The sequence below is a fragment of the Microcaecilia unicolor genome, chromosome 13, assembly GCF_901765095.1.
Source record: "Microcaecilia unicolor chromosome 13, aMicUni1.1, whole genome shotgun sequence".
NCBI lineage: Eukaryota > Metazoa > Chordata > Amphibia > Gymnophiona > Siphonopidae > Microcaecilia > Microcaecilia unicolor.
The window spans coordinates 50,373,032-50,395,813 of NC_044043.1; the positions used below are offsets into that span (position 1 = coordinate 50,373,032).

Here is a 22,782-nt window from a genome sequence, read left to right on the forward strand (position 1 = left end):
TATAAAAATACTTTCTTGAATTGTACTTTGTTACAAAGTACTGCTTAGTTACAAATAAAAGTATTAAAAAAAATGTAACTTGTTACAAGTACTGACGACTGTACTTAAGTACTGTAACAAAGTACAAGTACTTCGTTACTACCTATCTCTAAAGACTGGATCTCTCTGATGGTGGTGCTAGACTCGTATCAACTGCAGAGCGAAGTAACAAAGGAGAAATGTGGAATCAGCTCCCCCAAATGGCAGTGACTCTGGATGTTAACTAGAAAGTTATTCAAAGTTTCAACTGCACAGTGGCTAAAATCGACCCAGGAAACTTCTTTACTTGTGAGTTAAGTGGAGATGCTCTCTCAATCTACTACTACTATTTAACATTTCTAGAGCGCTACAAAGTGTACGCAGCGCTGTACAAACACAGAAGAAAGACAGTCCCTGCTCAAAGAGCTTACAATCTAATAGACAAAAAGTAAAGCATTTAAATTTAAAATATTTAAGCAGTCAAGCACAAGAGAACAATCACAGAAGGACTGAAGATGTTGAAGGGTGGTCAGTGTGATTAGGTGTAACTCTGGTTGGAGTAGTGGGAGAAAACAGAACAAATGGAAATTTTTAATAAAAGATTGAATGAACCTCAGAGTTTTGAATTTTCCTAGAAGCCTGGCTGTATCCCCTGCGGATTTCTTTAAAAAATACGTTCTTGAAAATCTGAAGTATTTTCCCAAAGCTATTCCCCCCTTAAATAAAGTATATTACTTACCACCTCTTAAAAACAGGTGCATCACAAGGAACTGGAACTCAAAACACAAAGTGGAAGTGAAGATCTTCAGAATTTGTCAGCTATACTCGTGGACTCATTAACATAAGAAGCCGATCCTGTCACACTTTTAATGTCTTTTGTATTTGAGAAGAACCTTAACGCAGATGTGAGCCTATTTTTTAGGAATTCTCATTTGCTATTTTGTGGCCAAAAATTGGTGAGCACTGGATATATCATGATGTAACTAAGGTTACACCAGAGAGACAAAAAGCAATTTTGCCTAGAAGGAAGAAACTCGAGCTTTAGGGGGATCACATTTGTTAGAATACCCATGTAAAATGTATGCTTAACTATTTGGGTCAAAAATATGTTTTCTTTCTTCCTGAGCAACTGAAGACCTTCACGGATGTGACGATCTTCAATGGGACTGTGGTACCAACACGTTAAGAGACTGATGAGGGATACTGCCTCATTTTGATCTCCTTATGTTGGCGGCTTCCCCTCTATTATTGCGGTCTAAGGAAGAGTTTTGTGTTTTGATTGTATATTCATTTTTTTTTCTTTTGTTATAATTACTCTCTCTGTTTCTTGTGCAAGTGGGTACTTGTGATTATTTCAATATAATGATAAAAGAACTTAAAAAAAAAAGAAAAAAAAGAAAGACGTCTTACAGCACTATTAGAGTTCAGGTAAACTGCAAAATAAGAACCACATAAGAGAATGCAGAAATGTTAGTTCATTCCTTTGTGCAAGAGCAGCATGGGATTAACTTCTTATTCTAAATTGCAGAATGAGCAAAAGAAACAGAGCACAAGAAGCTAAAGTGAGTAATTAACGAGTGCTGAAAAACCAAAATAAGCATGCAGTTGGACCCACCATCTCTTTGTCCTAATCAAACCCAAAATGTGAAAGTATTTTATACACAAACTGCTTATACACAGTTTTCCCGGCTCACAGAACCAAAAATGGTTAATACTAGTACAGTCTACACTTCAATCAGAACAAAACCAAACCCAACCACAGCAGTGGCGCCATGAACTTCCATGAGCAAAGCTTCAGTGGGGTTTTTCTTTTTTTTTTTTTTTTTTTAATTCCTTTTCCTCCCTTTCTTTTATAACCCAGTGGTGTGGTAGCCGTGTTAGTCCACTTTTAAAGGTAATCAATAGAAATCAAACAAAATAAAACATGGAAAAGAAAATAAGCGAAGGGCAACCTTCAAAATCTAATCAAGAAATGTATTAAGTTATGTCCAATAAAAAAGGTATCATCTTATTTTCATTTCCATGTTTTATTTTGATTTCTATTGATTACTTTTATAACCCAGTCACCACAGAGACGGCCCTTGCTTCAAAGCCCCAGGCCATGGCTCACTTCAGAGCATGGTACACCTGTTGTATTGTGATTGGGACACAAAGTTACTCTAAAGCATTCCAAGAAACCAAACCAGAGCCTCTGTATCTAACCCAGGTCTCTCACAGCGCTCTCTCTTGTTCTAGTGTTATAGGAGGGCCTAACCAAACCTCTCTATTCAACACAAGTGATTTCGTATACATGTCTCCAGTGGTGTCAATCTGACACTTGTAGCATATGAAGAAGAAAGGCAATCATGACAATATACATTCCTTTAAGCAGCTGATAAATTATGGGGAAAAAGATTCAAACAAAATTTACCTTTTTCAAAAGTGACGTCCAACTTACATAAGTAAGGAGGCAGATCCTTTAGAAAAATGACAGAAAAAAAGAAAAAGATTTTAGTTCAGAGACATCGATTTTGCTTCTAAAGTCTAAAATTGCTTTAAAATACAAGCTCTCTTAGGTGGTCAATACACCAAGCACTGTAGATCAAGCACTAAGGGGTCCTTTTATCAAGCTGCAGGAAAAAGGGCCCACTAGCGGCAGGGGTCGTTTTTCTCACATGCCAGGGCTGTTTTTTTCTGCAGCCGGTAAAAGCTAAAGACAAAAAATGGCCATGCGGTGGGGAGCCCTTACTGCCACACTTGAAGTGGTGATAAGAGCTCCCGTGCTAACACAGCAGTAACCAGGCAGCACGCGGCAATGCCCGATTACTGCTGGGTTACTGCCACGCAAGTAATTTATGGGGGTTTACTTTTTGCCCCGGAAATGGCACACGCTTGGGGCGGGACTACTGCCGGCAGCCGCATTGGGCAGAAGGTAGTCCCAGAACAGCAAACGGTAAACCCAACATCCGATCTGTAAAAGGGCCCCTAAGGAAAGTGAATCTCATGAATGCACGTCTCTTAATTCTGAAGGCAGACTGGCTGCAGCGGTCCAGAGATGACATATGAAGTTCTATGACAGGCAGCCAGCCTGATGCAGAAATATTTGGACTAAAGATGTCCTGTTACAAACAAAATTTCAGGTGTCACCCTGCTGTATATCTTTCCTGTTCACTACAAGCTTAGTAACATGTATTTTTACAAATACAATGTACTATAGCTGACCATCATTTTACTTATCTTTTAAAATGCAAAGCAACTTGGCTAAAGTCCTTTGTTTATGTAAGCATGGTTAGATAAAAACTGCAATACAATGTAATAACAAACGGAATCCATTTTTCAACATTATCAAGCAAAACACTTTACATCTATCCTACTGCTGATTTAATGCAGTAGATCAGTGGTTCCCAAAGCTGGTCCTGGAGGCACTCTAGCCAGTCAGGTTTTTTTTTTTTTTTTTGTTACATTTGTACCCCGCACTTTCCCACTCATGGCAGGCTCAATTCGGCTTATTTGGGGCAATGGAGGGTAAAGTGACTTGCCCAGAGTCACAAGGAGCTGCCTGTGCCTGAAGTGGGAATCGAACTCAGTTCCCCAGGACCAAAGTCCACCACCCTAAACACTAGGCCACTCCTCCACTGTTGCTACTATTTGAGATTCTACATGGAATGTTGCTATTCCACTAGCAACATTCCATGTAGAAGTCAACCCTTGCAGATCACCAATGTGGCCGCGCAGGCTTCTGCTTCTGTGAGTCTGACGTCCTGCATGTACGTGCAGGACGTCAGACTCACAGAAACAGAAGCCTGCGCAGCCTTCTACATGGAATGTTGCTAGTGGAATAGCAACATTCCATGTAGAATTTCCAATAGTAGCAACATTCCATGTAGAATTTCCAATCGTAGCAACATTCCATTTAGAAACTCCAATAGTAGCAACGTTCCATGTAGAATCTCCAATAGTATCTATTTTATTTTTGTTACATTTGTACCCCGCACTTTCCCACTCATGGCAGGCTCAATGCGGCTTACATGGGGCAATGGAGGGTTAAGTGACTTGCTCAGAGTCACAAGAAGCTGCCTGTGCCTGAAGTGGGAATCGAACTCAGTTCCCCAGGACCAAAGTCCACCACCCTAACCACTAGGCCACTCCTCCACTCCTATATCTATAAAGAAGATGAATATTCATTGTGGGTACCCTGAAAACCTCACTGGCTGGGGTAACTCCAGGACCAGCTTTGGGAATCACTGCAAGATATTTTTAAAAGTATTTGTGTGTGGGGGGGAGTTTTTGGGAAGGGTGAAATTGTTTGTATGGGTTTGTACTGTTTTTCATCAGTGTTCAAAACTGCTGCAATGTTTATTGTGTTGCAATAATAAATAAAAAGATACTTTAATAATAATAAAAAGTAAAGTGATCAGCAATCACTAAATATTTCTCCTCTAGTAATAACACAACAGTACCTGTAGGAGAAGATCCCTCTGCTAAACGTTCAAAAGGATTTTAGCAAATAAACCAGTAACTGTTTAATTTTTCATCTCAACTGATGGATCAGCTACGACGCCTTACATAGAATTCACTGAAATTTGCACCTGATTAGGCCACCGATGTAAGCACACAAAATGTTACATCAGCAATATGCTGCCCAAATTTTCACTAAATTCTGTTGCCATCAGTATGACAAACTATGCCGACCATGGAAAATGGAAATCAATGATATTGGTTCTATATCATTTCTCATCTTAAAACACCACCACCCAACAAAATGCCACCATTTCTGTATTTTAGCACATGCAAAAGAGAAAGGAAAGAAAGGGAAAACCAAACACACACAACACAAAACTGCACATCTCTAGTGCCAAGTATGCTGCATTTAGCATGAACATGCAGGCCATAAAACTTTGTCCATGCTACTGGATATGTATTACACATTTATTCAACAGTAGTTGGCATACTATTGTTAAACTATTGTTATCTTTAAAGTCTTTCCTTTATTACAAGACTTACCATAACCTCTCTATATAAAACGCACCTCCAGCGTTCTAATGAAGCCTCAAATCTCCCAACGTTCTAAATTTGTAGTTGTGTAGATCGCTTTTTCTCCATGTGTGTCTGCCCCGCCCTCGCGTCACAACGTCATGATGTCGAGGGCGGAGCACTGACACTCAGCGAATTGCATCGCTCGACGAAACGTAACGTCAGACACATCATGGACCCATGAGAACGACCTGCAAGAAATAAGGAACCACTACCATCGCCGAAACGCTGCTAGGTGACGGAACGAAACTTAAGATGCACGACGGACCAATCAACATTGCTCTTGCACAGCTGAACGGAAGCGGAGACGCAGCAGCGGAAAAAAAGAAGACCGGGAGCCGCTTCTGAACGGCAGCGGCAAAAAAAGGAAACCCACAAAAAGAAAACTCACACACACTGTCTCTGGAGCCTGGGATGGGGACAGACAAAGGAAAGAATGGAAAAGCAGATTGGGGGAACAGCAGTGATTGATTGGGAGGATGGAGATGGAGACTTGGACATTGAGTGAAAGGGTGAGCAGGTAATGAGATAATGGAAGACAGGATGGGGAGTTACAAGGAAAAGGATGATGCACTGAGGTTGAGGAACATGAAGGGAAAAGGGGGAATTGATGTGAAAGGGAGTGCCCACACACACTAACACACACACACACTGTGTATTTCACACACACAATATGTGTCTTGTGGGTCCAGAGACCTGGGAGGGGGGGGACAGGGGTCCCTAATACCTGAGAGGGGGGAGAGGAGAGGACACTGTCTCACATATGCACTCGCACACACTCATTCTCACATACACACACTCTCTCACAGACATACTCGCACCCACTCTCACTGTCACACACACTTGCACATTCACTCTCTCTCTCTCTCACACAGTCACTCTCACACTCCGCGGAAAACCTTGCTAGCGCCCGTTTCATTTGTGCCAGAAATGGGCTTTTTTTTTTACTAGTAATCAATAATTGGAAATCCAATACATCACTAATTACCTGATAATCTGTCTGCCTTCTGATTTATTGAATTGATTATATCCATTATGTTTCACTTACTCTTTATGTAACCAATTGTTTATCTACTCTTGATTGGCGCTTGTTATGATATATTATTGTAAGCCACATTGAGTCTGCAAATAGGTGGAAAAATGAGGGATACAAATGCAACAAATAAATAAATAAACATTACCATCCTGGCACGGTATTGTTCAGTAATTTCTGTATATGTGAAAAAACAGCTGCAGTTACGCATCCCAACAGAAAAAAAAAAAAAAAAGAAGAAGTGCAGGTCTATATTAAGCAAGTACAAGCTCATACGCTTAGTCTTATGCATCATGTCAATGATGCAGTGACCAGACTGCACAGCGACTAGGTATCTTACTTACACAGTATGTGAGATCAGATATGTTAACGTTAACCCCCGTTGACCTCTTCAGATTCCCATCGTGTGACACAACCACCTGTTCATCTTTTGTCAGGTGACAGTCCAGTTCCAGCATGTCTGTCCCGAGGTTAACGGCACTACATAGTGACAGAAACAAGAACTGCTGCTTGTGAGAAATATTTTGGATGATGTCCACCAACATTGAACATTTGAGGGTCTCTATATAATGGCAATATGTAAAACATTTTCAAAAGCTTAATTGAAACCTACATGGATACACAAGTCAATAGATTGGCTGAAAATTCACCGAGTACATGCAGATACCTAAAGCTAAGCACCATCCCCCAGGTTCCATAAACAGAGACCAAAGTTGTGTGCGCACAAATAAATTGCTTTAACATGCCAATCAGCGCCACTAATTGGCTACCAATTATTGGTGTTAATTGGCCTTAATTAGAATTTATGCTCAGCTCCGAAAATAAATTCTAATGTGCATACATTTTTGGGGGTGTGGCTGGGGCGTTCAAAATTGTGTGTGTGTAAATACAGAATTCAGCTGAATCGTGCCTCATTTAGGTGCCAGCATTTACACCTGCTTTTAGTAGGCATAATTGCCAGCGCCTAAAGTAAGGCACAGTTTATGCCCTAAGCAGTATTCTATAAAGGACACGTACTCTTCATAGAATAGAATTCAGCACGTAAAAAGTTTGACGCTGATTTTTAGGCGCCACTTATAGAATTGACCCCCCCCACGTGAATCATATATATGCATAAAAAAGGCATAATTGGAGAGCATTTTAAATCGACATGAAAGTACTTAAAACAAAACAAAGAATCCATGCACAGCCAGCATGCCAATAAAATGCATAATCTACATCATTGTTTTAGTGCACACGTTTAGTTGCACAACAACCTGTCATTCAAACAGGCTTAGAAACAAAGGTATTTTTGCAGTTAGGTTTCCAGATGAAAATGTATCCCTAAAATGTAGCTCTTTTTAAAGAAGGAAAACCAATTCAATTGATTTTGAGCCTATTCTTTGACCAGTAGTAACTGGTGATGGTTTAGGTTCCATGTGGAGTAAACCCATGCAAAACCCTTTAATTATTCATCCAGAGGGTTGCAAAGCCATTAAGACAAGCCACATTCCCATGAAGCCGAAGAACCCTCAGGCTGAAATGTCCAGGTAAAAAGCTGGTCTCTTGAACAGCAGTGCTGCCACTGGGCTACTAGACAGGATTTGCACGTGTTCTGAATCTAGCAATCTAAAACAGGCTCGATGCAGCAGGGGCAAACTGACAGTGATCTGGGACCCCGGGCAGTAAAGATCATTGCCCCCCCCCCCATTCCATCCCAGATTTCAACTAACAAACCAGGGCAGTACCCGTCAGTGTCCCAATCCCTCCGTACTCTCTCGTGGGCGGCTCAGACAGAAGAAAACGGTCACGGAGCCAGTCGTGCAAGTGCTCTGCATAGCTCAGCAGGTCCTGTATCCCTCTGATGCACACTTGGGGACAGGACTGACCAAAAATGTATGCAGAGCGCCTGTGCAGCTGGCACTGCGACCATTTTCTTCTGTCTGGGCAAACCACGGGAGAGTACAGAGGGGATCTAGGCACCGACAGCTACTGTCATGGTTTACGGTTGTTGCTGTTTATACAGGTTTCCCAAATAGATGCCAGCCTACGACATAGGAGAGTTTGAAGCCGATCAGGAGGAGGAGAAGGAGACGCTTTATCTTGTGTGACAGAGGCACTGAGCCCCCTACAGCTCCTGGGCCCTCCCCGGTTGCCTGTATGATCATTCCACTCCTGCTGTGCAGTGTTTCAAAACTTTTTAGTAGGGGTGGGCATTTAGTGCACCATTAATTTGATTTGTTCTTAAAATTAACTAGGATTAAATATTTTTAATGCTGACCAAAATGTTTAACTCCCCTCCAATGTCCAGAATTGCTTTCTGTCCCTTGCCCATCCTATTTCACCTTGGCATAACATAGCAGAGGGAAGATACTAATGTCAGTTGCAAGTAGGATATGGGAATTGCTGCTGGAGACCCTATGAAGAGTCAGATAAATGTTAAGATAAATATGGGGTTGGGTGGGGGACTTGTGTGCTGGGGGTGGTCAGTAGCAGCAGAGGAGAAGAGAGAAATGGATGTCTGTATACAGGGGAAGGATGCAGCAGGAGAGAAAGGTAGGTGTCTATATGGGGGGGGGGGAGGGGGAGCAATGTGCTGTCGGAAGGAAGAGTGTGTAAGCAATTTTTCATTATATTCCACAGATTTAAAAAATGTTCATACAGTTTACAAGGTGGAAATTTAGTAGTATTACTAAGTCATCCAGCCCAGAGGTGCGATTCACTATGTGTATTAAAATACAATTAATTTTAATTACATTTTTTAAAATCATTGCCCACCTCTAATTTTTAGTGAAGAAAATGCGATGTTTTAAAGGGCAGCAGGTTTCCTGATACAAGCTGTGAAATGCATTTTTTTGGTGTGGTTGGATTCAAAGGAATGCAGGGAAGGACATGATGCATTTCTTTTTTTCAAATCACCACTCACTATATTTTCTTGTATAAAATGTCCTTGTGATGGAAGCACAGGTGGTTATGTAGCCACTATAAAAATCATACACGCAAGATAGAAAGGGGCAAGTGCTAAGTGTTTATTAGAAATAGTATGTTTGGACCTCAACACTGCCTAATAACTTACAGGGAAGTTTTAGGGGAGAGGGACTGCATGGTACAAATTTTTCATATATGAATGTTCTAAAGATAGAAACTGGTGCCACTGGATTTGAGTGCTGAGAGCCCAGCAAGAAGAGTGTTATAATGAGGAAGAGTTAGTGTAACGAGTATCAGGAGTGTAATTCAAGGGAACATGAAGTTAAATTACAGGCAAAAGATCCACATCACCATACAGCTGTACTATACAGACACAACACAGGCTGCTTCAAAGACATTATAAATCATTTTTAACATTTGCGTTTACAGCAGAATGAAGCCGCTACTGGCGCTGTGCGTTTTGAGAAATGCTAGAGGGAAACTTTTAAGCTGAATCCTCAGTTCATCACAAGGCTAGAATGACCAGTTTGATATCAAAGGCTTCTGCAGCCAAGGAAAATAACGATAATCCAGTTTACAGAGCTAACAGGTCACTATACAATATTGTGCACCTCAGACTATCATAAGGTCACCATGGGAGAGGATTACCCTGAGCCCAGTGCAAGTGCTAAAAGGAAGCAGGGAAAACTGCTCACAGTATCGAGCACCTTGGAAATCTGCTAAGCTGTTACCATGATTGAGCTCCTTTTCAAGCTGCTAAGGGTCTACAGCTAGAAACAGCACATTCTGTCGTAAAGTAAAGAGAGCTCAGCAAATTTTTCTTTTTGTTACAAATCAGGGCATCTGTAACAGCTTTAAAGACTACAGCCAGTACCTTGCCCATTCATCTCCCTTTCTGTGATACCGTTATGAGAAGCCAGAATCTGTACACTTGAAATGCATATAGTAGATGACGGCAGAAAAAGACCTGCATGGTCCATCCAGTCTGCCCAACAAGGCAAACTCATATGTGCTACTTTTTGTGTATACCTTACCTTGATTTGTACCTGTCCTTTTCAGGGCACAGACCGTACAAGTCTGCCCAGCACTATCCCCGCCTCCCAACCACCAGCCCCGCCTCCCACCACCGGTTCTGGCACAGACCGTATAAGTCTGCCCAGCACTATCCCCGCCTCCCAACCACCAGTCCCGCCTCCCACCACCGGCTCTAGCACAGACCGTATAAGTCTGCCCAGCACCATCCCCGCCTCCAGCCACCAGCTCTGCCACCCAATCTCGGCTAAGCTCCTTAGGATGAGATAGCCTTGAGCTCTAACCTACTGATATAGGGGGTCATGGATTTGAAATACTGCCTTTCTATGGCACAACCAAAGCAGTTTACATTTATTATAAGCAGGCGCTTTCTCTGTCCCTAGTGGGCTCACAATCTAAGTTTTGTACCTGGGGCAACGGAGGGTTACGTGACTTGTCCAGGGTCACAAAGAGCTGCAATGGGGATAGAGCCCAGTTCTCAGCCCATTGCACTAATCATGAGGTCACTACTCCACTCCTCCATTATTTCATTTGGAGAGCAGGCAGCCTAAGCGTATATTGTAAAAGATATGTTCCCCATCCAGAAGGGGTGGCATTAGTTAGGACATCATCATGAGGAGGATCTTGAAAAGAGCCAACCACCAGAAAGATTAGCCCTTTCCTGCCAGCAAAGCAGAAGTTTCTTTAATGGTGATGTTAATTTGATCTTTTTAGATAGGGAATGCAAGTGCTGATGCCGATCCCACTGGAGTTTGAGATGCCATTGTAACAGTTTCACATGTAGTCCGGCAAAATACAGAAGCAGTTATATGTCCTAGGAGGCGAAGAGTATCTCTGGCTATTACTCAGCAATCCAGCTGTCCCTGGAAGGGTGATTACTACAGCTTCCAAAATGGGTCTTGAGATAAGCCAGTCATCCAGATAAGGGTAGAAGTGAGTGGCAACAGCAGCAAGGCACTTTATGAATACTCTGGGTGCTGATGACAGCCTGAAGGGTAGCACTCTGTATTGGTCGTGACAATCGAATTTGAATCTTAGAAACTGACAGTGGTCTAAAATAGATTGGAATGTGTGTAGGCATCCTTTAGATCTAGAGAGGCTAGCCAGTGCCCCTGATGTAGTTAAGAGTACGATGATGGCAAGTGTGTTCATTTTGAACTGTTTTTTTTTAATAAAAAGGTTTAGATCACAGAAAATACTTAAGGAGAATATCTGGTGATCTCTCCGTGTGCTGGAGCTGAAGTGAAATTGGGTTACGCAGCAAGACAATGAACACGTCTACATCTGAATGACTGAGGAGAAACATTAATGTTTTGGACTGGCCTAGACAGAATCCTGACTTGAACCCAGTAGAGATACTATGGCAGGACATGAAACAAGAAGCTTATGCACGAAAACCTATGAATATGTCTGAATTAAAGCAGTTTGGCAAAGAAGAGTGGGCTAAGATTCCTTCTGCAAAGTGAAAAACTGATATCAAATTACAGGTGTTTGCTGCAATTAATTCATGCTAAAGATTGTGCAACCAGTTAAGTTTAGGAGGCAGTTACTTTTTCATATGGGTGATAATGGGTGTTGGATAACTTTGTTCCTTAAATGAAGCATTTTACAAATTGTGTTCTTTACTTAGGTTCCCTTTGTCTAAAATTACATTTTGTTTAAAGATCAGAAACTACCCCTAGCGAGTATAATCCTGCTTTCTGATTGTTTGCCAGTGGGAGGCAGACCTAAGTATTTCATAGAGGCTTAGCAATCCATAACCACAGATTGCAGGGCTACAAAATAAACTTCTAACGACTCCCACTCCTGGAGCAACCAAAGCTTTGAAAAATCCACAGGTGCATATCAAAACTTTAAATGCCGAGCTATAAGCCCTTCTGTGAAGCAAAGCACTGTAACTTGTACCTCCAGGTCAATGCAGAATTCATTGTTCCTTCAGTAATTATAATTTATTATTATTTATAGCATTTATAGACCACAATATTCCCACACATGGGCAGCCCCAATGTGGCGTACAACAGTCTACAAAAGCATACAACAATTCAGCAAACATACAATGTCATAAGAGCGTAAGAGAGAGAGAGGGTAATAGCTAAGGAGGGAAAAGGGGAAAGAGTAGCGATGAGCAGTATATGTCACTATGACAGTTGTAATTCAGAAGTAAGAGATGCCAGGCGTAAGCTTTTCCAAAAAGAAAGTGGAAATGTCAAGGGGAGAATGGTTGGTTCATCAGCACCTGAGAAGTAGCTGTGTTGCACTTGCTATGCCATGGAGTAAGCCCTGAGTGGCTCCACTCATCATTTATTTATTTATTTATTGCATTTGTATCCCACAATCATCAGTGTCAAGGTGTGCCTTGGCACCACATCATCGATGGCCAGGGGCATGCACTATAGAGAAGCCCAGCACTGGTGGGCTTCAAGCCTCTGCACAGCAGACTCAAGGACCTGGTGCTCATGTCCATGACAGTGGACAACAGCTCAGAGAGGAATGCCCTGACCAGGACGGAGGCCCCGCAGGTATTCACAAGGCCCACGTGTTTTGTTTTGTTTTTTTGCTATAGGTCAACAATGTGGGACAGAGCTTTGGAGATTAAAGTAAATTGAGCAATCTCCTGCACCAGGGGAAAAGAGGCACTGGCTCATAACACTGCTATTGTGGAATTCCACATTGGACCGAGGCAGAACTATCCATGTTGACAGTGCAGCAGAAGTTGCATTCATCAAAGGGCTCACTGGAGGCTTAAGCAGGCCCCAGTAGAGGTTAGCATGACCCATCACTTCCTACAGCAGTGGCTTGGGGTGGAGGAGACAACACTCCATCTTACTGCCTGCTGCTCTGTAGTTCAGTTTGCTTGGATGCAGAAAGAAAAGAACAGTTAAAGCAAGATCCCTAGCAGATGGGAAGGTTCCCTATGACTGGAGCACTACCCGCCACTTCTCCTGAGCAGTAGGGGCATAGGCCACGCACAGGGTTGGCAAAGTAAGCTGCCAGATCGGAAGGCTGGCGGAAGAGAGATCCCTGGGGTCAGAGTTACATCACTACCTTCACCAGGAAGAGATAGGTAGTCCCAGAGGACCTGTCATAATCTATCATAATCGCTTGTATGGTTTTGATAGACAGATGGAGCAGTTTAGAGAGAAGCTATATCCTTTCCCAGGTAAGGCCACCTTTTTTCAGCTGGTTATGCCTCTTATTTGTATGAAGTGATTTTATTATAAAATACTTAAGCATAATCTGCATATGAACTGCATCACATTAAAAACTATAACAAACGTCAACATCCCACTGGCTCCGACCACTGCCCTCAGTGCACTGTTTTGCTACCATGACATCAGAGACTATCTCCTTGAGGTGCCCATCCTGGTTTCATTATCTCATCCAATATTGTATGCTATTCTTCATTTTGGCACCCCCAAATGCATAAGACTGCACTTTTTAGTATCAAATATTAGCAGCCTAATATATGGCTGTTCTTTTAACTTTTTTTCTTTGATTGTGTGACATTTTACCAGATACTCAAGAAGTGTCATCTGCAGAAAGTAAACTATTCCTTCTAAACCCGCTGCAATATTGCTCATAAAGATATTGTACAGAACAGATCCCACAGGTACTTCATTAATCACCCTTACCATAGATGAACTTAAGGCTTAGTGGTTAGGGTGGTGGACTTTGGTCCTGGGGAACTGAGGAACTGAGTTAGATTCCCGGCACAGGCAGCTCCTTGTGACTCTGGGCAAGTCACTTAACCCTCCATTGCCCCATGTAAGCCGCATTGAGCCCGCCATGAGTGGGAAGCGCGGGGTACAAATGTAACAAAAATAAAATAAAAAATAAATAGATGTTTTAACCTTGCTAATTCATTAAAAATAATGGATCAAGTAACTAGATCCTTTGTTTCTCTGTTTCCCCACGGGGGGGGGGGGGGGGGGGGGGGGGGGGGGGATTTTGCAGTGATTTCTACTATGTTAATACATTTTATCAATACAGTGGTTCATCAGAAAGAAAGAGAACTTGAAGTTGAATATTTTGCCACAAAAGAAGTTTATACATTTCAAAAGTGTTATATTTGGTACTTCCTATAAATAATGCTCATAAATACATGTGGCATCTAGTTATAATGCATGTAAAACTACATATTTGTATAACTCCTGCAACATCTCTGCTACATACAGAAATAAAAAAATCTACCCTGTCTACCAAGAACAAAACAGAGCAACAAAAGCATCCATTCCTGTACTTACTGCTGAAAGGCTGCCATTGTATTCTCCAAATTCTCTCCTGCACCTGTAAAGTCAAAAATAAAACTTCTTAAATGGCAACAAGGTACCACAGAAAGGACTGAAATGCAGACAGAATGGAAAAAAAAACATACATAAAGCATCCAATTTGTTCTTTTCAAAATTCTAACCCAGATTCGGTGGGGAAACCACTTATGCCTGAAAAGGTTTGTGAAAGGGGTACAAATTAGACTGCATTTTTTTTTCACAAGCTAAAAGAAAACCGACCATTCTAAGGTGTGCACAATGTAATGCTCCTTGGTGTGACTCGGACATTATCAGGTTATGTTCCAGAAGCAGCCAAGTAACCTATATCATGCACTGATGCAAACTGACAAGCCTGACCCTCCTGTAATGTACCCAAGTCCAGGTCTGAAAGGGAATGGATATCTTCCACATTTGTCTACAAAGACTATTGTATCAAGAATCATTCTCTGAAAGCAAAATGGAAGCATTAAGGCTTATGACTTGCTATTTTATGCAAAAAAGTGTAATTTTTTTTCCAAAGCACATACAGCCAAGGGGATCTTAATAACAAATGTTACCATATAATCTGGATTCTACATGCACTATTGATCTCACTTAGAGAGGAAGTTTGAAACATCAAGATTCTTATGTCTTTAACATACCTTCAGTTAAAAAATACACCTGCTAAATATTACTTTCAAAAACAAACAAGTAACTCTTTTGGCCTTACAAAGGGAGATTTAAATTATTTTGAATTACAAAAGCTTGAGAATCCTCTCCAATTTGAACAAGCAATATTTTGGACTACCCAAAATTAAACTTACTTCATCAACACCCTACATAACATTCCTCCCTACATAACATTCCTTGTGCATAACATGTTTTACATGAAAACACCACCTACAGTAGTTTATTTTCTGTGTAAGACCAGGTTTACTCAAATCAATAGATATACAACCTCAGGCACTATGGGTCTCAACAGGTCAAGTTTTCAAAATATCCCTGAAAGCATGCAGATTGAGATCTGCACGCAAATATTTCCTATGTATATTAATTATGGATATCCTGAAGATGTGGCAAGTTAGAGGCCCACAAGGATCAAGTTTATGTACCCTTCATCTATTTATTCTTTGAGATCCTGTACCATATACTTGTGACCAAGATTGGCCACTGTTGGAAAGAGGATACTGGGTTTGATGAACCTTTGGTCTGACCTAGTATAGCACTTCTGATGTTCTTTATATGTATCTAGAGCTCACTGTAGGACACGTTCCAGATGTCCTTTACATGTAAATAAACACAAATGGCCATTCTGTTCTTAATCTTTAATAATGTTTAACAGTAGCTGTATATTTCTTGATCTGGACTTGGGCATGATGGATCCTGACAAAACGCCTGGAAGAGATGGCTTAAGGCCGAATGCTGTAACAAACTAGGGGCCCTCTTTTACAAAGGTGTACTAGCGTTTTTAAAGTGCATATGCTGTGTAGATGTCCATAGGAACATTATGGGTGTCTACATGGCTAGCGTGTGCTAAAAACGCTAGCACATCTTTGTAAAACAACTCCCTAGGGCATTTGTATGGAATCAAACATGCATTAGGCAAGCAAGTGGTTTTCCAAATCAGAATACAAACAGAGAATATGAACACATGATGCACTGCAGTTTCAACTATTGTATTATACTTTACTATGTATGCGCCTTAATGTAATACCATTTGTAATTCACTACCTGGAAATGGTGATCGCCATTATGGCATAATGTAAGCCACATTGAGCCTGCAAATTGGTGGGAAAATGTGGGATACAAATGCTACAAATAAATAAATAAATAAACTGACCAGAGTACCATCAATGCAATCCTAGAACAGATGTAAATAATTAATGACTGTTTATGCAATTCTGATGTAAGGTAAAACCTAAAGTGTGAGCATCTCACCAATGATTAAGAAAAGGTCCTTTCTTAAAAGCAGGGTTCAGCTAGTTGTTGGTATGCGCGAAGAAACATAAGTTCATTAAAACAAAGACTAGATCTACACTGTTATCTTGTAATTCTAAATTTAACATTACATTACAAATGGATAAAATATGCATGTAATATCACCAGTGGTCACAATGAGACCCAAGGCAAACCAGAATGCTCTGGGCAAAATATAAAAAATTTCCTAATAGCATCACTACCAAAAGTAGTCTACTTGTGCAGAACAGAAGGGTTAACTTTAGAGCATCTTTCCAGTGTTAGTAATATGTTCTTAGCATTGTTCAAAACTGTAAAGCTATGGGTGCTATACATGATCTCCATCAAGAAATGGGGAGAGGAATTTTATTTCTGCAATTTTCTTTTTTAAAAATCATTTTTATTGATTTTTTTTTTCAAATAGAAAACAACGGCATCTTATGAAAGTAAACCAAAATTTATGTACAAAGATAGCACCAAATATATTACACGTATTTCTACTTGCAACATAAAACCAGTTGAAGAAGTTTGGGGAGTTTGGTAGATCACTGAAAGCAGGAACAGCAGCTATAAATTCTTCAATGAAGTTAAGCCCCAGTTGCAACTTCAGCACTAATAAAAGTAGAATAACTGGTTAAGACTGGCTTATACACAAATAAGGCCTGTACCAATCACTTGCTTCCAAGGAGGATATTTCTCACTGTCAGCCAGTAGCATTAAGGTCTTTGAGCCTCTGTAGCCAAGAAAAAAATAATCCTCTCTCTTGTGTTTGCTGAACTACAGAATTAACTACTGTAGAAAAATAAAAACAAAACAAAACCACACTACCCCTTGTTTCTTTTTAGCCACCCTAAGAGAGGTCTTATCAGGTTAGCCTTTTTTTAAAAAAATGTAAATGTCTGAACTGGCACTTTGTTGAAATATGAAAATTATTTCAAATGGATCAACCTGTTTGAGACAAAATTTGATTAATTTCTCATTGACTCCTGGGGTTTTGCATGAGACCACAGTACTCACTACTCGTGTAATGCAAAATAGGTTAGCACAGTAGCACCTAGCACATATTACAAAAACCACAGTTAAAAATAAAATATCACAACTGCGGGGTAGAATACTATTAACAGCATTACAGTAGATATGACGCATAGCATACACTATTAGTGCTCATTTTCAAGGCACATAGACTTACAAAGTTACATAGTAATCTATGTAACTCGGTAAGTCTATGTGCCTTTGAGCACCTGATAATGTTCTGCAAGCAATGCAGTTCTTGCCCTTCCTTGCCACATCAGCTCCTCCCTGCACTAAGAACCTCCTGTAACCTCATTTGCTAGTTTCTCTACATTCTTGTTAGGTAATCCCAGAATACAAACTACCTCATCCTTACAGATTTTTCCTTCCTCCTCAACCGAGACCTTCCCTTTCCTCCTATCCAATACTCACCCCCTCGGTGAGAGATATGTTTGCACCTAAAGTGCTGCTGTTTCTTCTTGTGCAGCAAGGTCGGGCACTTAAGGAGCAGCGCCGAAGTCACCACGTAGCCGCCCAATGTAGAAAGCAGGTACAGCACCGCCGACATACCGCCCACCTCACATGAGTTACCCACTAAGCGGACAAAGTCTAAAAAACGTGCGATGTTTCTGCCACAGCTTAAAAACAAAAAACCGAAACCCCAGCACATCCGACCGCCCGGCACTTGTCGTCACCCTGCTGCTATTGCGCAAACGCAACAAAGAAAGACTCACTCGATACCTACCGGGCTAAGCAGGGCGCATGCGTGCACGTAGGAACTGCGTCAGCAAATCGGCTAGGGTATTTTTTGGGGTGTCGCGTGCTTACACCAACCGCAGACTGCCCAGAGCCCCGTTTATAGGGTGTTTGTATGCAGTTTCTATGTACAATTAGGACTATAAGAGGAATCTACCTGGCGTAGTACGTTCGTATTCACGTTTTCTTCCAGGAACTAGTCTTTGACCACATCCTCGACCAACAGAGACCACAAATTAATTATTTACTGTATGAAAAAAAAAATACTTTCTACAATTTTTTTTCCAATGGTTGTTAGTGGGGTTTCTTCTTGCACCAATTTTTGGGAAAAGCAAATATACTTTAGCTGTAGCATTCTCCAAAAACAGCATGCCATTCATTCTCACACGTGAGTGATGTCATCTGTCATCCCAGCGCAGGACCATCAGTACTTTTTCCTTAGCAGACCATATTCTCACATATGGGAAACCCTAGCTACCAGGCTCACCGAAAACAACCATTGGTCAACTGGACCTGGCAAAGGCAAAAATAAGTAATCAACCTAAAATTATATAAAACTGTGTGAGAGTGCAGCCTGGCACAGACCAAAATGGGTCTAGGGAGGTGGAATTGGATTCTAGACCACAAAGTCTAAAGAATTGCCTGTCCAAACCAACTATTCTGCTCAAAGGAATAGTGAGATGTGAATGTGTGGATTGAAGACCACATCGCAGCTTTGCAAATTTCTTCAGTGGAAGCTCACATCAAGTGGGCTACCACCACAGCCATGGCTCTGACATTGTAAGTAAGCATTGACGTGACCGTCCAGAGTCAGCCCAGCCTGGGTGGGTAAAAGTGAATGAAATGCAATCTGCCATCCAATTGGAGATTGTGCATTTCCCGATGGCAACCACCATAATGTTGAGATCAAAAGAAAGAAAAAGCTGGGTGGACTGTCTGTAGGTCCTAGTCCGCTCCAAGTAAAAGGCCAATGCTCGCTTGTAGTCCAAGGTGTGCTTTCGCCAGGATGGACATAAGGTTTGGGAATGTTGGAAGAACAATCAACTGATTCAGATGGAACTTAGGGTGCGTTTGGAGAACTACTCTGTTGAAATTTAATGTATTAGTTATTGTAAATTGTGGTATATTCTGTACATTATTATGTTTTATTCGCTTATTGTTTGTTTGTAAGCCACATTGAACTTGAGTATATTTTGGGCTAATGTGGGTATAAATATCATAAATAAATAAGGTGAATCCACCACTAAAGCCTGAGCTCACTGACCCTGTGAGCTGAACATAAGAGTAACAGTACTGGGTGAGTGCAAATGTCCATCTAGCCCAGTATCCTGTTTTCCAAACAGTGGCCAAGCCTGGTCACAAGTACCTGGCAGAAACCCAAATCATGGCAACACTCCATACTACAAATCCCAGGGCAAGCAGTTACTGCCCATGTCTGTCTCAATAGCAGACTATGGACTTTTCCTCCAGAAATTTGTCCAAACCTTTTTTTAAACCCAAATAGGTGGGAAAATGTGGGATACAAATAAATAAATAACCACTGTTTCCACATCCTCCGGCATAGAGTTCCAGAGCTTAACTATTCGTTGAGTGAAAAAATATTTTCTCCTATTGTTTTAAAAGTATTTCCATATAACTTCCTCAAGTGGCCCCTAGTCTTTGTACTTTTGGAACAAGTAAAATATTGATTTACTTCTACTCGTTCTACACCACTCAGGAGTTTGTAGACCTCAATCATATCGCCCCTCATCAGTCTCTTTTCCAAGCTGAAAAGCCCTAACCTCTTTAGCCTTTCCTCATACGAGAGGACTAATAGCCACCAAAAACAAGACCTTCCAGCTCCAAGTACTTCAAACGACATGAGTTCAGCAGCTGAAAAGGAGCTTTCATCAGCTGGGTGAGGATGACGTTGAGGTCCCATGACACAAGCAGAGATTTGACAGGAAGCATTGTGAAAAGCAAACCTCTCATGAAGCAAACAAGTAGAGGGTGTCTAGAGATGGGCCTACTCTCTACATGGCAATGGTAAGCACTAATCGCGCTAAGGTGAACACTTACAGAGTTGGTCTTGAGACCAGACTCATAACGGTGTAGAAGGTACTTCAAAAAGGGTCTGTGTAGGGCAAGAAAGGAGATCCAGGGCCTTGCCCTTACACCAGACGGCAAACCTACTCCACTTGAAAGAGTAACAGCTCTTAGTAGAATCTTTCCTGGAAGCCTGCAGGACCCAGGAGACACCCACAGGAAGATGCAAATCCCAGCTGAGGGCCAGAGACTAGAGGTTGAGATGTAGAAGAGATCCCTCATTTTGTACAAGGGCCGGAAAACACTCCAAGGTTCTTTGGAGGACAACTCCAGAAGAGGAGGGAACCAGATCTGCCTGAGCCAATATGGAACAATCAGGATCATGGTTCCTTGGTTTTGCTTGAGTTTCAGCAAAGTCTTCCCCATGAGAGGTATGGGATGGGAAGATACACATATAGACAGTGGTGTGCTGGAGCCAGCTCGCACCGGCTCACAAGAGCTGGTTGTTAAATTTTTTAACATCTTGCGAGCCGGTTCTGCAGGGCGAGCCGACTCCGGTAAATGATGTAAGCATAGCAGGAGGGCGTCACAAGCCATGCTTACATTGTTTCTCTCACCTCCCACCACTGCCCTCCTTTGCCTGCGCCACCCTGGGGGGGGGGGGGGGGGGGGGGGGTTAAATCTTTATTACCTCCATCCGGCCGTATCATTTTGAAAGCCCTGCCTACCCGTCTCTAGCCTTCCCTTCGTGATTTCGTTCCCTCAGAGTCCCGCCTTCTGACGTCATTTCCTCTTTCTGCGAGGGCGGGACTCTGAGGGAACGAACTCGAAGGGAAGGCTAGAGACGGGCAGGGCTTTCAATAATGCGGCCGCTTTGACGGAGGTAATCAGGGGAGCGAGAATTGCTGGGTATGGGTGGCTGGAGGGGGGGCAGGGGAGAGGAGAGAATTGATGGGTATGGATGGATAGAGGGAGGGCAGAGGAGAGAAGAGAATTGGTGATATGGATGGATGGAGGGCAGGGTGGAGAGGAGGGTTGCTGGACATGGGTGGATGGAGGGCAGGGGAGCGGAGGGTTGCTGGACATGGATGGAGGAGAGGGAAGGGAGAGAGAAGAAATGCTGGACATGGATGGAGGGGAGGGAAGAGTGAGGAAGGAGATGAGATGAGGGAAAAGGAAGAAAGGAGAAAAACTGCACATGGATGAAGAAAATAGGCAGAAGCTGAATCCACTGGACAGTCAAGTCTGCGGAGGACCCAGCTTTTACTTACGGATGTAGGGCAAGAAATGAAGAAGGCGGACAGTAAAGAAATAAATGGAAAGGAAGCCCTGGAAACGGAGTTAAGAGGACAAATAGCAGCAGAATCGGATACTGGGCCAGCATGATCAGAAAAACAAAGTCACCAGACAACAAAGGTAGAAAAAAATCATTTTATTTTCATTATAGTGTTTGGAATATGTCCACTTTGAGAATCAGGTGCTCAACATCAAAAGTTTATATTTATTTACTTATTTATGGCATTTTATCCCACATTAAACATGAATTAGATTGGAACCTGGGATCATTTAATTTTTTTTCCTGGAGTAATGCATTGTCGTCCCCCCCCCCCCCCCCCCGGGCTCTCTCCCCGCCTATAGCCAGCTCTGCAATTTGGGGGGGAGGCGCAGAGGTGGACCGGGGAGAGAGCCTGTTATACATTTACCAGCACACCACAGCATATAGAAGACCCGTCCCCAATGAAGGAGGAAAGCATCCAATGCTAGTCTGTCATGGGCCTGGAACAGAACTGAGGGGCTTTGTGTCAAAGAAATCCAGCGAGGGGGTGCCCCACAGTTGGAAGATCTTGAGGGCAATGCCCATGCTACACCTGGACAGCCTGCTGACTCAGTGGGTGTGACCCGGTACCCCCCACTTGTGTAGTACATTGGAACCTGATTGTTTGAATGAGTACAATTTGGTTGGTCAGCCAATCTCTGAAAGCCTTCAGAGCATTCCAGATTGCCTGTAGCTCCAGGAGGTTAATCTGATTCCTGAGGTGACCAAGCACCCCTGGGTGTGAAGCCCATCTACATAAGCCCCCCCCCCCCCCCCCCCCCCACACACACACACACACTCACTGCAGGCGGGATGCATCCATCATTAGCACCTCTGGGGCTGAAACATTTGGAATGGAAGTCCGACAAACTGGACTGAATAATCCACCAAAGTAGAGATGAATCAACTTTGGTGTTCTTCAGATGACATTCGCTAGGTTCCCTGAGGCTTGGCACCACTGGAAAGCTAGAGTCCATTGGGCACTTCTCATGTGAAGCCGTGCCATGGACAGTAGAGGCCATGTAGCTTAATCTCAACATCTTCCGAGCTGTGACCTGCTGGCTGGCTCAGACCTGAGTAGCAAGAGTGACAAGAGCAGCCGCCCTCCGCACAGGGAAAAAAAAGCCCACGCCTACTGCACATCTAGTAGGGCTCCAATGAACTGCAATTGCTGAATGGGATGGAGATGGGACGAGGTCATTTAAAATGAACCCAAATAGTACTCTGCATGGACTCCTAAGCCCCGTCCTTTGACATGCTCTTTACTAGCCAATTGTCTAGGGAACCAGTGGACTCCCAAATCTGCGTAGAAATGCTGTAACTATTGCAAGACGCTTGGTGAAAATCCATGGAGCTGATGCAAGGCCGAAAGGCAGCATGTGGTACTGGAAGTGATGTGTCCCCAGCCAAAATCGAAGATGCTTCCTGTGACCTGGAAGTATCAGGATATGAGTGTAAACATCCTTTAA

The 22,782-nt window shown here is 42.3% G+C and overlaps 1 protein-coding gene across 2 annotated transcripts in view; it reads right to left on the reverse strand.

The window, feature by feature from the left end:
- The window catches only part of GDPD1 (glycerophosphodiester phosphodiesterase domain containing 1), a 38,045-nt gene extending 20,159 nt beyond the window's left edge, over nucleotides 1-17,886 (reverse strand). For both annotated transcript variants that reach the window (XM_030185677.1, XM_030185676.1), the window contains exons 1-4: nucleotides 17,650-17,886; nucleotides 14,248-14,290; nucleotides 6,409-6,544; nucleotides 2,429-2,474 (exon numbers count right to left, since the gene is read on the reverse strand). In XM_030185677.1, coding sequence (XP_030041537.1) covers nucleotides 2,429-2,474; nucleotides 6,409-6,544; nucleotides 14,248-14,290; nucleotides 17,650-17,785 — 361 coding nt within the window. In that variant the 5' untranslated portion in view covers nucleotides 17,786-17,886. The remainder of the gene's footprint in view (nucleotides 1-2,428; nucleotides 2,475-6,408; nucleotides 6,545-14,247; nucleotides 14,291-17,649) is intronic.
- Nucleotides 17,887-22,782: the final 4,896 nt, after the last annotated feature.